Source organism: Lagenorhynchus albirostris, chromosome 5 (genome assembly GCF_949774975.1).
Source record: "Lagenorhynchus albirostris chromosome 5, mLagAlb1.1, whole genome shotgun sequence".
Taxonomy (NCBI): domain Eukaryota; kingdom Metazoa; phylum Chordata; class Mammalia; order Artiodactyla; family Delphinidae; genus Lagenorhynchus; species Lagenorhynchus albirostris.
In genome coordinates, this window is record NC_083099.1 from 140,815,592 (window position 1) to 140,828,561 (window position 12,970).

A 12,970-nucleotide genomic window follows, 5' to 3' on the forward strand; every position below is an offset into this window, starting at 1 on the left:
ATACAAGTCAAGCCGTTAGCCTACAGCCCCGGTGTCCTGGCCCTGGACCATCTTGATTCTGTCCCATCCTGGGTCCCAACCCAGTGTGACCCAGTGTGAGCTACATGCAGCTGGAGGAGAGACAGCTGATGCGGAGGCTGCCAGCTGGCGTTCTGACATAGCTGGGGTGGAGTGGCGGACAGCACACGAACAGCCGGGTATTGGTACCTCTTGCCACACCGCTGAGGCTTTCTGATTTTTGTTTCCTTCCTTTAAAAACAAATTTTAAAGATCTCCTCTAATATGCATTGTCTATTATGTGTCAAGCAGGAAATAGAAAGATGTAAACTATGAGAGAGGGTCAAAAAGGAACTGAAAGGATTTATTAATGTAGTGGGTTGAACAGTGTTCTCCCAAAATTCATGTCCTTCCTGGAACCTCAGAATGCAACCTTATTTGAAAATAGGGTCATTGCAGATGTAATTAGTCAAGATGAGATCATACTGGAGTAGGGTGGGTCCTTAATCCAACATGATTGGTGTCCTCATAAGAAGAGAAGAGACACAGAGTCACACACAGAGGAAGACAGCCACGTGACAACAGAGAGTGAGATTGGAGTGGTGTGTCCACAAGCTCAGGAACACCAAGGATTATTGCAAGCATCAGAGACTAGGAGAGACACATGGAACAATTTTTCCCTCAGAGCCTCCAGAGAGAACACAGCCTTCCTGAGACCTTGATCTTGGACCTCTGACTTCCAGACCTGTGATAGAATAAATTTCTGTTTTTTCAAGCCACGTAGGTTGTGATTCTTTGGAAACTAATAGTTACTACCTGGGGAAAAAAAAAAAAAAGACTAATGCCAAGGCAAATCCATTCGTGGTTGTGAGAAATGCTTAGCTCTGCGTTAGTTATCCTCAGTTGGAAATGGCAGGAAGGGAGCAGGCAGTGGGGATCAATCAATCCCAGGAGAGGAGACAGAGCCAGTGTCAGGGTCATCAATGCAGAAGTCGTGGATGAAGCCTGAGAAAGGGAGGAAATGAACAACAGAGAAATTGGAGACTGAGAGGGAGAGGTGGGGAGGACTGAGTTCTGGGGGCTACTCACATTTATGAGCAGGGAAGAAAAGATGTGAACTCAAGGAAAGAGATCATGAAGATATAGACAGGAGAAAGTCACCCAGGCAGTGTAACAGGGCACCCAAGGGAGAAGGAAGTCAGAGAGAACTTGCACCAAGAGATGACCTTGGGATCTGACACTAGGATGCCACGAGTGACCTTGACAAGGTGAGTTGCAGTAAAATGTAAGAGGCATAGCCCAAATCAGTACAGACTAGGAGTAGCAATGAGTATAGACTATTCTTTTAATAAGTTTTCCAGAGGAAAACAGAATGAATGAAAGCTGGCAAGGGGAAAGTTTTCTTTAAAACTGGGGGAGCTGAGCACGTGTGTCATAAGAAATACAGTAATCACTGAGGAGGCGATGGTGGCAATAGAGGAGAGAAATGACAGAACCGGGTCCTAGAAAAGGCAAGGGGGAATCATGGCCACAGCGCTGGTTGGAAGTAGACTGGAAGGAAAGAGGGCCACCTCTTCCTGTGAGAGAAAACAGGACAAATACAATGTCTGAGGTAGGAGGGGTCATCAGAGAGAGGTGGTTTCAGACTCAATGAAGTAAAAAGATATTATCTTTTGCACATTAGAGAGTAGACCCACAGTGGGCTGGGAATGAGGGTCTTAAGGACTTCCAGGAAAGGCTTGGGAAAGCCACTTTCAACAACACAAAGCAGATGAGCAGAACTATCCAAAGATCTGGAGAGACCGTGAAGGGCAGTTAAAATTAATTGTTGTGAATGGTCAGGGTACCCGGTCTCCAGCCAGCTCAGCAGGCTGGAGGAAGGAAAAGAACATGGTGGCAACTACCTGGACTGGGGATTCCAGGGGCGATGGGGATGCTGAGGAGGGAAGAAGTCTAGGATGCTAGAAGTTTACTATCCTGCCCCATCTGCCTGGAGTTAAAGCCACAAAGGGCAGACAACGGTGGTGCCTCTGCTTGGTGGTTCTCTGGAGCTCCTGCCACAGACACACATAGTAAGGGACTTTCTTCCACTTGGACTTGCCTAATGCATGGGAAGCAACACCAAGAGCCCCGCATAATTCATGTTCATCTCAGGTCTTGGCCTTGATTTCACACTGCCCTCTTATTCTGAGTCAAAAACTATGTTTCGAAATCTTGAACCCTGCTTTCGTATACTATGGCATGTTGCCCAAGCAAATTTCAATTCATGACATCTGATTTGAGCTTGATAATGCTAACGTCAACAGTATTATTCATTGTCATCACTGCCTGATAATATTTTGTTAATGATCCTGTTATTGTCCTCAACTTCCCTGAGATGAAATCTCACAGAGGAGCAAGAGATCAGAAAATGCACTGGGGTCCAAATAACATCTCACTGACTTGACTTACCATCTACTTCTCATGTCTAGAAAGAGCCAAACATTGCAGGTAGAGAGGAGAACAGGTAGGAGATCCCTAACAGTTGAACATAAAGTAAAACTGTATTGACATTCAGGTGGAGCTAGGAAGGAACCTGGGTCAGTGTGCTTGGGGATATTAGAGAATCTGGGGTGAGATCTATGTAAAGGCTGTGAATATATGGATATTACGTAATAAAGTCCTCCAAGTATAGATTGTCTTATTCGCTTGATTTTTCCAACATTTGGTGCTGGGGATATGCAAAAAGTGATGGTTGAATGAGGGAAAAAATGAGTGAAAATAATGAGGCACCATCAGGAATTTCCTGGCCGTCCAGTAGTTAAGACTCTCTGCTTTTACTACCAAGGGCATGGGTTCAATCCCTGGTCGGGGAACTAAGATCCCACAAGCTCTACCAGCATGGCCAAAATAATAATAATAATAATGAGGAACCATCACTGAAGTTGCGTCGTACAGACAAGAGTTGACAGCTGGTCTGAGGTTGCTACCCTTAGAAAGGCCTGTTGCGAGTTGACCCTTGGCTGGAGTCTGGGAACTGGAATTCTGGGAGGGTTCCTGCCCCCCACAATGGATAAGAGTGGCTCGCTGTGATTAAAATGTATAAACAATACTGTTTACGTGGAAGACCTACTTTCCTTCTAGGAGTCTGGAATTGGGGGACATGCCATGCACATGCCTATGCGACCAGCCCTGCAGTAAAAACTCTGGGCACCAAGTCTTTACTGAGCTCCCTGGTAGATGGCATTCTGTAACCATCTGTTGCCACTGCTCTCTGCTGGGATAATAAGCACATCCTCTGTGGGGAAAGAACTCTTGGAAGCTTGCACCTGGTTTCCTCCAGACCTCTCCCCAGGTACCTTTCCCCTTTCCTGATGGTGCTCTGTACCCTTTCACACTGTGATAAATCCCAGCAGCGCATACGGTATGATTATATGCAGAACCCTGGGAGTCTTCCCAATGAATGACCGAACCTCTGACACATGCCTAACATTAAAATTTTATGAGATTAAATCTAAGAAGAAAAAAAAAATAACTTGGACAGTAGTTGGCTTGAGACGTGGAATATTCAGTTTGTAATTTTAATATCCTGTTATTTTATTGTGAGGGGAACCAATGAAACTAATGTTCATCCCATGAGGAGGCTGTGGAAAAAGAAAGAGTCACTTCCCCTGCATTACCCGGCTAACCTGTGTCAGAGCTGCAATTAGAAGCCACATTCTCCTGGTAACACTCGGAGCAGGAAATCAAAGGGCATTTTAGGCTGACCTAACGACCAACACCTTCATAGCAGATAGAGTGTTTTACACACACACACACACACACACACACACACACACACACACACACACACACACACACAGATGCTCCAGGCTAAATTTGCTACCCTTCTCTCTCGTTTCCTTTTCTTGTATAAATATTATGTTAACATGCCTACTGCTATGGGTCTCTCTCCCTCCCTCAGGAGTTCAAAAGTCAGAAACATATTTTTTTTGTTTGTTTCAGGCTATAATCTACAATGTACAGCTTCTAATTTGGGGAGTGGGGATTCGCCTTCTTTATGAAGGCTGGTAGTAGGCTCTCTGTTTGCTCTGGGTCTTCCGGGGTCTCATTAGCTGGTCATTTTTGAAAAGCCGGGCTTCAGCCCCTCATCAATATGACCTCTAATCTCACTGCCATGTGAGCTTTCTCCAGATCCGTAAACAACCCTGTTTCTAATCACTTCCAGGTGGCAGTAGAATAACATGTAAAAACGAATTTAGTGAGCAACAGACTTAAATGGCAAAATTATCATCAATTAATGGCTTTTAAAAAGAAAGAGAACAGGACTCTCCCTTCCAGTAAACTTCCACATGGAATATATTATTCCACTCCCCAAAATAAACACAGTGAAAATATTACATCTCTCCACCCTTTGAATTCCAGTCTGCTGTATACCTCCTGTGTGAAGAATAATTTCCTGTATTTGAAATGAGGATCCTATTTGCTGAAAATCAATACAGATGATAGGTAGATGGACTGATGGATGGATAGATAAGTAGATAGATAGATAGATAGATAGAAAGATATTTCTCTCACAGTTTTCATTTGGTCCTATAAATTTATTTTTAGTGAATGTTAAAGAAATGCTTCTTTTAATTCTGCAACTCTCAGGTACCTGAAAAATCAAAAATGAAGCTTTCAGGTGATTACAGGTCTGCCCCTTACATCATTTTGATGTGGATCTCATTCCTTTTGCTCATAAGCACCTTGAGGGCAGAATCGGGTCTCATCGCCATGGCAACCTGAGCAGCTATGTAGGAGATTGCCTTGAAAATGCCTAGTGACTAGAAGTAAAATTAAAACGCAAGTGCCTTGGAAAGAGGGACCATGGGCTCACAGAGCTCTGCGTTACACGAACAGAACACAGCAGGCAAATACTGCAGCGCCCACCGCAGCATCACCACCCCCCCCCCCGCCCGCTACAGTCGTGCTCCTCTCTCCTTCCCAAAGAGCACAGAACACATCCAATCTGCTTTCAGTTTAAGTCTGCTGAAACGTGCTTAAGGAAAACCTTGCCTCATATATACGATGTAATTATTTTTCCCATCCCAAAATGCAAAGACTTTCTTAAAAGATCACTTCTTTTATGAAGTGATCTCCCCTGGAAAAATCATGAGAAGGTGTGTGTTCTTGTAACGTCTGCCCATATGGCTCTCACGGCACTCACACCCCACATAGCACAGTAATCTCTCCCCTGAGCTCCCTAAAAGCAGAAGCCATCTCCACGGGGGCCTGGAGAGGCAGATGCTTCCTAAAGCATAGGCCCTGCCTTATCTATGATGACCAGACCCAAATACAGCATCCAAAACTCACAACAAACGTTTCATGTGAAGTGCTAGGCTGAGGTCCTTTGATATTTAACGTGGGCAGAAAATTGTTCACTTTTACTTGAAATACAGGAAGAAGATGATCATCCTTGGACTTAAACTCATTGATCCTAAGAGATAAAATTCTCCTTGAGTCACATCACTAATAGAGGCGTTCAGACGGGAGATACTGAAACAGAAATTTGGGCCAGTGCAAGAGAGGGAGGTAGATCCTCTGGGAATGTTTGTGCTTCCCATTTTCCAAATCCGGTTACCCTTGGGCTGTGTCTTTGATGTTAATGTAGCTAAACCCCCAGGGAGACTGTCAGAATTTTATCCGAGGAAAACAGACACGGAACGCTGGGCTCTCTGAGTGCTGGCCTCCTTAATCGGGAAGAAATTCACAAAAGGCCATTCAGTGAAACCCGGCTGTAAAGCTGTTGATATTGTTCTTTTCCAGGATGGTGTCCTACATATCCATCCCCACATCAGCAGAACCTCCCACAGTGCATCCCTACTCAAACTACTACATTTTTAAAATTTATTTATTTATTCATTTATTTTTGGCTGTGTTGGGTCTTCGTTCCTGCGTGCGGGCTTTCTCTAGTTGCGGCGAGCGGGGTCTACTTTTTCATCGCGGTGCGCGGGCTTCTCATTGCTGTGGCTTCTCTTGTTGCGGAGCACAGGCTCTAGGCACGCGGGCTTCAGTAGTTGTGGCACACGGGCTCAGCAGTTGTGGTGCACGGGCTTAGTTGCTCCATGGCATGTGGGATCCTCCCAGACCAGGGCTCGAACCCATGGCCCCTGCATTGGCAGGTGGATTCTTAACCACTGCATTACCAGGGAAGTCCCCACAAACTACTACATTTTTATTGGGTTACATTAACATCTGATATTCAAAGGATCTCATTTTTGCTTAGAGGAAGAGAAGTGATAAGTGTGCTTTAGAAATGCATTCAGGCCTCCTCATGCTTGTTTTTCCTGGCTTATTTCAGGAAGGCAGTAAGTCAGGGGCCATCATATTACTAGAGGACTTTACATGCACGGTGTGTGCCTGTGCCTGAGATACTTCATCTCCACACAATTACAAGCCTCCTATCATCCACTGCTGGAGTCTGAGAGTGAAGGTCAACCACGGGGTGTCCTAGGGCCCAGGCAGACAGCAAAACAGAGGGCACAGCAGCATCAGATGCAATGAGCCTTTCCTTCCCGGGGGGAGTTATGAGATTCCTTCCCTTAGGCCTATCTTAGCTCTGCTGCTAAAACAAAATACCACAGATGGCGGGGCGCGGGGCTTAAACAACAGACATTTACTTCTGACAGCTCTGGAGGCTGAAGTCAGAGATCAGGGTGCCAGCATGGTTGGGGTGTCGTGAGAGCCTTCTTTCGGATTTCTGGGATGCAGACAGCCACCTTCTCACTCTATCCTCACATGCTGGAGAGAGAGCTCCGTTCTCTTCTTACAAGGACACAAATCCCATCATGGGGGCCACACCCTCATGACCTCATCTAACCTTAATCACCTCCCAAAGGCCCCACCTCCAAATACCATCCCACTGGGGGTTAGGGCTTCAACATGAACTTTGAACGCAAACATTCAGGCTATACCAAGACCACAGAAGTAGTCCTTCTGAAGACTGATCAAAATAAATGAACTCATTTACATTTCTTAACATCAGTGATCTAATGATCTCACATGACAAAGAGGCACAACTTGATTCCCGAGCCTACATCCAGGCCAACGCAAAACCTCCCTGGGAAGAAATCAGGGCATGACCCAACGTGCATTAAGCCAGTGATGCCACGGTCAGAATGGCCTGTGACACCACGCTGCTCCCATGGAAACCCAGACAGACCGTGGCTGGTGCGCTCACCCCTGTGAGCATGTAACACAGTCCCCGATTCTCTCAACCAAGATAACGGGCAAAATTAGTATGCTGTGCCAATACAAGCCTTTGTGTTTCTTTTTATAGGAATACACACACCTTAAATTTCTTTTCCTTTGAAAAGGAAAGCCTAGACAACTGATACCCATTTACCTTAGCCGACTACCCAAGAGCCCTGGCCTCGAGCCCCAAGGCTCATCTGCTAAAAGCAGGCCTTTGCTGTTCTGGTCCCCCAAGCTCTGGCCCCATGGGGCTGAGCGGTGGCACCGGAACGTCACCTTGGTGGACAGGCCTCGCCTGCATAGGGCGCCGAACCCCTCTTGACTGCCCCTAGCTCTGAGCTTTCTCAAGGCAGCCCCACCAGCACCCCTCTGGTCCTCCCCCAACCTCACAGCACAAGGGTCCTCACACAGGCCTGTTTCATAGCTGATCTAGGTCCCTGCTTTTCTCCACCTAGAGAATCAGAAATTCAGGAGATGGTCTGGGCAGAGTAGACGTGCTTTGCTGGGACAAGCTTCCCGGCAAGGCTTACTGCAGACCCAGGGGAGAGAGGCAGGCTGACAGCCACTGACCATCTAGCCAAGCTCAACAAGGAGTTTCAGGAGCCCTCAGTTTATTTACAAGCTGAGATGAATTCACCTTTTACATATAGCATCCAGGATGTCTCTGCTGGACTCAGAGCCAACTCAGGAAAGGCCTCTCCGTCCCTGGGACCTCTGTGCTGGGCAGGGTAATCCCCTCCAGTCTAGACGCCCCAGTACTGCCCCCGCCACCACTCAGCCCTTGGGACGCACTGGAGGAAGGTCCCAGCCTCCTCCGCAGAGCCTCCCTGCCCCCTACGTGTGGCTACCTGTGCCCTGCCACACTCTGGGCCCTAAGGAGAAATGTAACCCTTCTCTATCTAAACCACCCGAAACTGGTTTTTATTAAGATTCCTACTCTTTTTAACCATTTTGTCATTTCCAGTGGCATCATCACCTCCTTCCCTGGGCATTTTTGCAGCCTCAGAGGATGGGGCTCAGGCACTGGGAATAGGGTCTGACAGTAAGTGACAGTAAGTTCCATTACAAGGTGTGATTCCAGACTTTCTACTTACAGATCATAACACTGCTTTGGGGCCCCGTCCTCAGGTTGAAATACCTGAGTATAAAAATATCTCTGTATGTGTCTCAACCTCTCTCTCTCTCTGCCACGTGCAACATCTTGGGGATAACTTGTGTTTGTTTAAATAGCTTACTTATAAACAACAAAACCTTACTGTGGATATATTCCTTAATGAGGTAAAAACCTGTACAATATTGGTTTTCTGATACTTTTGTGAAAAAAGAAAAGCCCACAGTCCATGCTGTGTTGTTTTAAAAATTTTGCCAAAGGATAAAGCTCCAACGCATGACTGAGGAGAGGACACGGGGTCAGCAGTTCTTATCGGCCAGGTATCAACTGTAAGCATGGCAGCATCCCCTCCACTGACCAGATACACAACTCCTCTCGTTTTATTTTAATTAGGTTCCTGTTGGAAGGAGAAAAAAGTCTATTCACATAGATTACAAAAAGGTGAAAACTGAATAAAAGCATACCATTAATTAAAGATGTCTGGGAAACATAAGAACAGATAGAGATACAGATATATAGATTAGATAGATACAGATACAGATGTAGATCTATAACCTCACGGTAGATACTTCTATTTCTCATCCATGTTTCCAGTTCTCTCCTTCCAGGCACATGCCCCATTGGAGTCAGACATGGCCATGTGACTTGCTTCACCAATTAAGTATGAACAGGAATGACATCTGTCACCTCCAAGGAGAAGCACTTAGAGGCAGTTTGTCATTCTCCCCTGCTCTCTTCCCCTTCTAGGGCAGACACTGAGGTTGCGTATTTGATGGCCCCTGAGTGTGGGAGACTGCAAACATCACCCCAATTTCTCCCCTTCCCTGAACCCACAAGCCCCCTGCTGTGTACTTTTGAGAGCTCCTGACTCTGATTCTGGGCTCAGCCAGACTGACTGTCATCACATCTCTCCATCTGCTATCAAGAAACTAAAATGACCTCTGAAGCAAAGCAAGTAAGACCATTAAACAATCAAAATGTGCAAATAAAATTGTACAGGTGAGTCTCTATTCTGATTACTGCAATCACATTTCAGGTCTTAAGCTTAGTATTTTTTCAACATTCTAAGTTAACAAATTACTATGATTAATTAATATAACAGCAAGGAATTTATTTTCAGTAAAGTGTGAGGGACTTCAAATTCACTGTAAAGATGGTATTACGGAAAGCCAAAAACATCTATTACATCCTAGTTCACTGTAATGTGCAATTTAATTTTTGATTTGTGTGATGGTTTAGTGACTTTTTTTAATGGTCCTTGTTGTAATAGTAACCTATACTGTCCAGCAAATCGATAAGCCATATAAAAATGCTCTTTCACCATGGGAGTTCAGTTCCAATTTCTTACCTCTGCAAGCTGACACAAAGTTGGTGGTATTCAAGAGTTAACAATAAATTGTGTGTGTGTGTGTGTGTGTGTGTGTGTGCATGCTCTCACTTGCACACATGTGCACAGGGAACATGTAAAGAAAAGCAATCATTTATACCATTATACCACATTCAGTGCTCATCATGACTGTTTTCCAAAAGTATCCAACAGGCATTACCCAAAGATGTGCAAAACAGAAAAAGTGAGCCTAGTGTCTGCATGGCCTTTCCAGATAAGTAGCAAAAGGACCAAGAACTCAGCTTAAAAACCATGAGAAAAGAAGAGCCACAACTTCTTAGAAGCTAGACTTCAGTGGTACCATTTCTAGATACCAAAAATAAACCAGGAAATTAGTTATTTACATATATATACAGATATAAATAGACATATATATATTTCAGTGCTGACTACATATTCCAAATAGAATCTTCAAGAAAGAGGCCACATAACTCTGAAGACATTTGAAAAGGTGAGAACAGCATGAAATCAGGGTTTCCATTTTCCAGATTATAGAGAATATCACGATATCAGCCCTGAGGTCGCTCACAGACACAGTAATCCTACTTTCCTCTTCCCAGGCGCAGAAATAAAAACAAAATTTCCTTTTTAAAAGTAACATAATGATTACACGCATAGCGCAAGGAACTAATTTCTATCCATCGGTCCATTCACTGGAGAATATCTGAGTTGAGCCACATAAGCCAACAGAAAACACTGACATCACATTTAATCACACAGCAGCGTCAACTTTCCGCATACTAATTCTTAATTATGACGCGCATATAGACGGAGACCCAATTCGATACGCAGAACAAGCTGCGAGCCCCGGCGCTCTGCGCCCGGGAAGCCCACTGTCCTACCTGAGATGAGTGAGACGGTATCTTTCTCCCATGAGACGACAGTGATGTACGCCTCCACCGAGGAGGGGATAATGCACTTGAAGACCGCAACATTGCCTCTCATGGTTTTCTGGTCCTCCACACGGACTGTATAGGGCTCCCGTAAAACTGGAAGGCAAGAAGAGGACCCCGGTAACACACACAGGCTCATTCTGAGAGGATCCCATCTGAAAATACACGTTGTATCTTACACGTATCAATTGCATCAAATATATTTATTGGAGAAAAATTTTTAAGAAACCTACATTTCATGTCTTAAAGACTTTCATTCTGTTAACAATAAACTACACTAAGAACTAAAAAGCATGAGTATATCTAAAAGCAGTTAATCTACTCTCTAAACACATCTGGACATGGGAAGTAGTTTCTTAAACAGAAGTTATGATGATGGGAGACTTCCCTCCATGTCCTCTGAGGACCAAGGAAAAAATGTCAGACTATCAAGGAAAAGAATTAAAAAATCAAGAAAGGCAACCTCTCCTGGGAATCCTCGAAACTAGGTGACAATTAAAACAACTCTTCCTAAGTAATTTTTATGACAGTTGCAAAGCAGTTTTGTAAAGAATCATTCTGCTTCCTATCACTTAGGGAAGCATGCTGATTAAGGGAGCCTGCCCAGACATTCCCAACAGTAGGAGTAGCCCAGAAAGTGCCCAGAGGGGACTTCCACAAACTAGATGTCTAGGCTAGAGGCAAGGGGTGCAGGGATCCAGTGCCCACCCTGCAAGCCCAACTGCCTGGGTTCAAATCCAGGCCCTACCACTTTACAGTGAGCAAGCTCTCTTGCCACACATATAATGGGAATTTTGATAAAAATATCTACCAAGTAAGTCAATTTTGATGATTCAATCAGTTAACGTGGCTAAAGCGTCCGGAACCATGCCTGCCATGAACAGTTTGCCTAAAGCTACCTGGACCCACACCATCTCCTGGTGTGGGGAAGACCTCTGCTTCCAGGATAAAGAGACGTGGGTGTGTCTAATCCAGGTTATGCCTCCCTCCAGCTCTATAAATATGGGCGAAAGACTTCTTTCTCCAGTTTTATTTCCTCAAATTTGAAATGAGGGGTTGGGATAGGAAGATTCAAGGTCTGAATTCTGTACGTCTATGATTTTTCTAAGTTATCCACAGAGACAACTTACCTTACCATCTAATTAGCTCTCTGAAAGTTTTAGTCATTTATTGGACAAATATGTGTCATGTCATATGGCCATGAAATTAATTTCAAAAGAAATTAATATACCAACAGATATAAGAATGAGTTTTTAAAGGGAAATCTCCTAATAGGCAGACGTAAATAACGCTCCAGAAGAAGCACTTTTAAGATCGGTGCTAGCTCTGTGATATGCCAAGTAGTTTAGTATCAGAGTATGTCATTATTAAGAGTATTGATAAGAGGATGGCTCCCAGTACTGATTTTTAAATATTACTATATAATATTTTCCCAACTTGGAGAATTTTTTTCATTCCTATCCCAAACCAGAGAGACTTTCAGAAGTTTAGGAATCTTTTGAGACCCTCATTCTTGCACTCATATTGTGCAATATGATGTGACGGTCCAGGTGGCAGTTCCACATCTGCAGGAGGTCCACTGGGCAATCATTCAGGGGACTCAAGAAACATCACTGTTATACGCAGAGGGGGAAACGGACTTTGTACACAAAAACACCTCGAGAAATAGCCCTTTTGAGGGAGTGGAGGTCTACAGTCATAAATTGGAAAGAGGCAACAAAGAGACAGATGAATTAATCAAACTCATCAATGAATGAGAATTTGGTCCTAGTGGGAGAATAGAAGACAGAAAATAGGAAAAGGAGCAGAGAACAGAAGAGAACAGGGGGCTGGACAGCATGGCGAAGGCCAACAGAAAGAGCTCACTATCACAGGGATGGGGTCACCTAAGCAGGTGTATGAGTCCAATTTAAGTTTGTCTTTGCTGATGTGTGTTTCTAAGCTATAAAGTCACTCCATCTCCCCAAACCTTCAGTAAACAAATGGCAACAAATGGCAAACAAATGGTGGGGGAAATTTTAATGGAAATCAAGGAAAGGAGCCAAGTTCTATGTCTCAGACAGGAAAGGGTGGGGACAAGAGAAAGTACCTACAGAGAACGGGAAGTGGGCAAGAGGCTTACCCCCAGCAAGTTGCTTGCTAATGCACTGTGGTGCTGCTAGCCTGGGGCAGAGACAGGCTCCACCACACTCCACTGTGTACCCACTCCACCCATACCTCTGCCCAGGCCTCCACTGGATGCAGGGTGCCAGTGTTTGCTGGATGGCGCAAGGAGGAAGAGGCTGCGAAGGGCTCAGGGCACCAGGGATCAGAGGGGCAGCAGTGGCCACTGGGTGGGGTTAGGGAGGTGAAGGCCCAATGGGGCTT

General features: G+C 44.8%; 1 protein-coding gene across 1 annotated transcript in view; it reads right to left on the reverse strand.

The window, feature by feature from the left end:
- The window catches only part of DSCAM (DS cell adhesion molecule), a gene marked incomplete at its 5' end in the record, with an annotated part of 743,298 nt that overhangs the window by 597,180 nt on the left and 133,148 nt on the right, over positions 1 to 12,970 (reverse strand). The window contains one exon of the mRNA XM_060149089.1: positions 10,553 to 10,699. Coding sequence (XP_060005072.1) covers positions 10,553 to 10,699 — 147 coding nt within the window. The remainder of the gene's footprint in view (positions 1 to 10,552; positions 10,700 to 12,970) is intronic.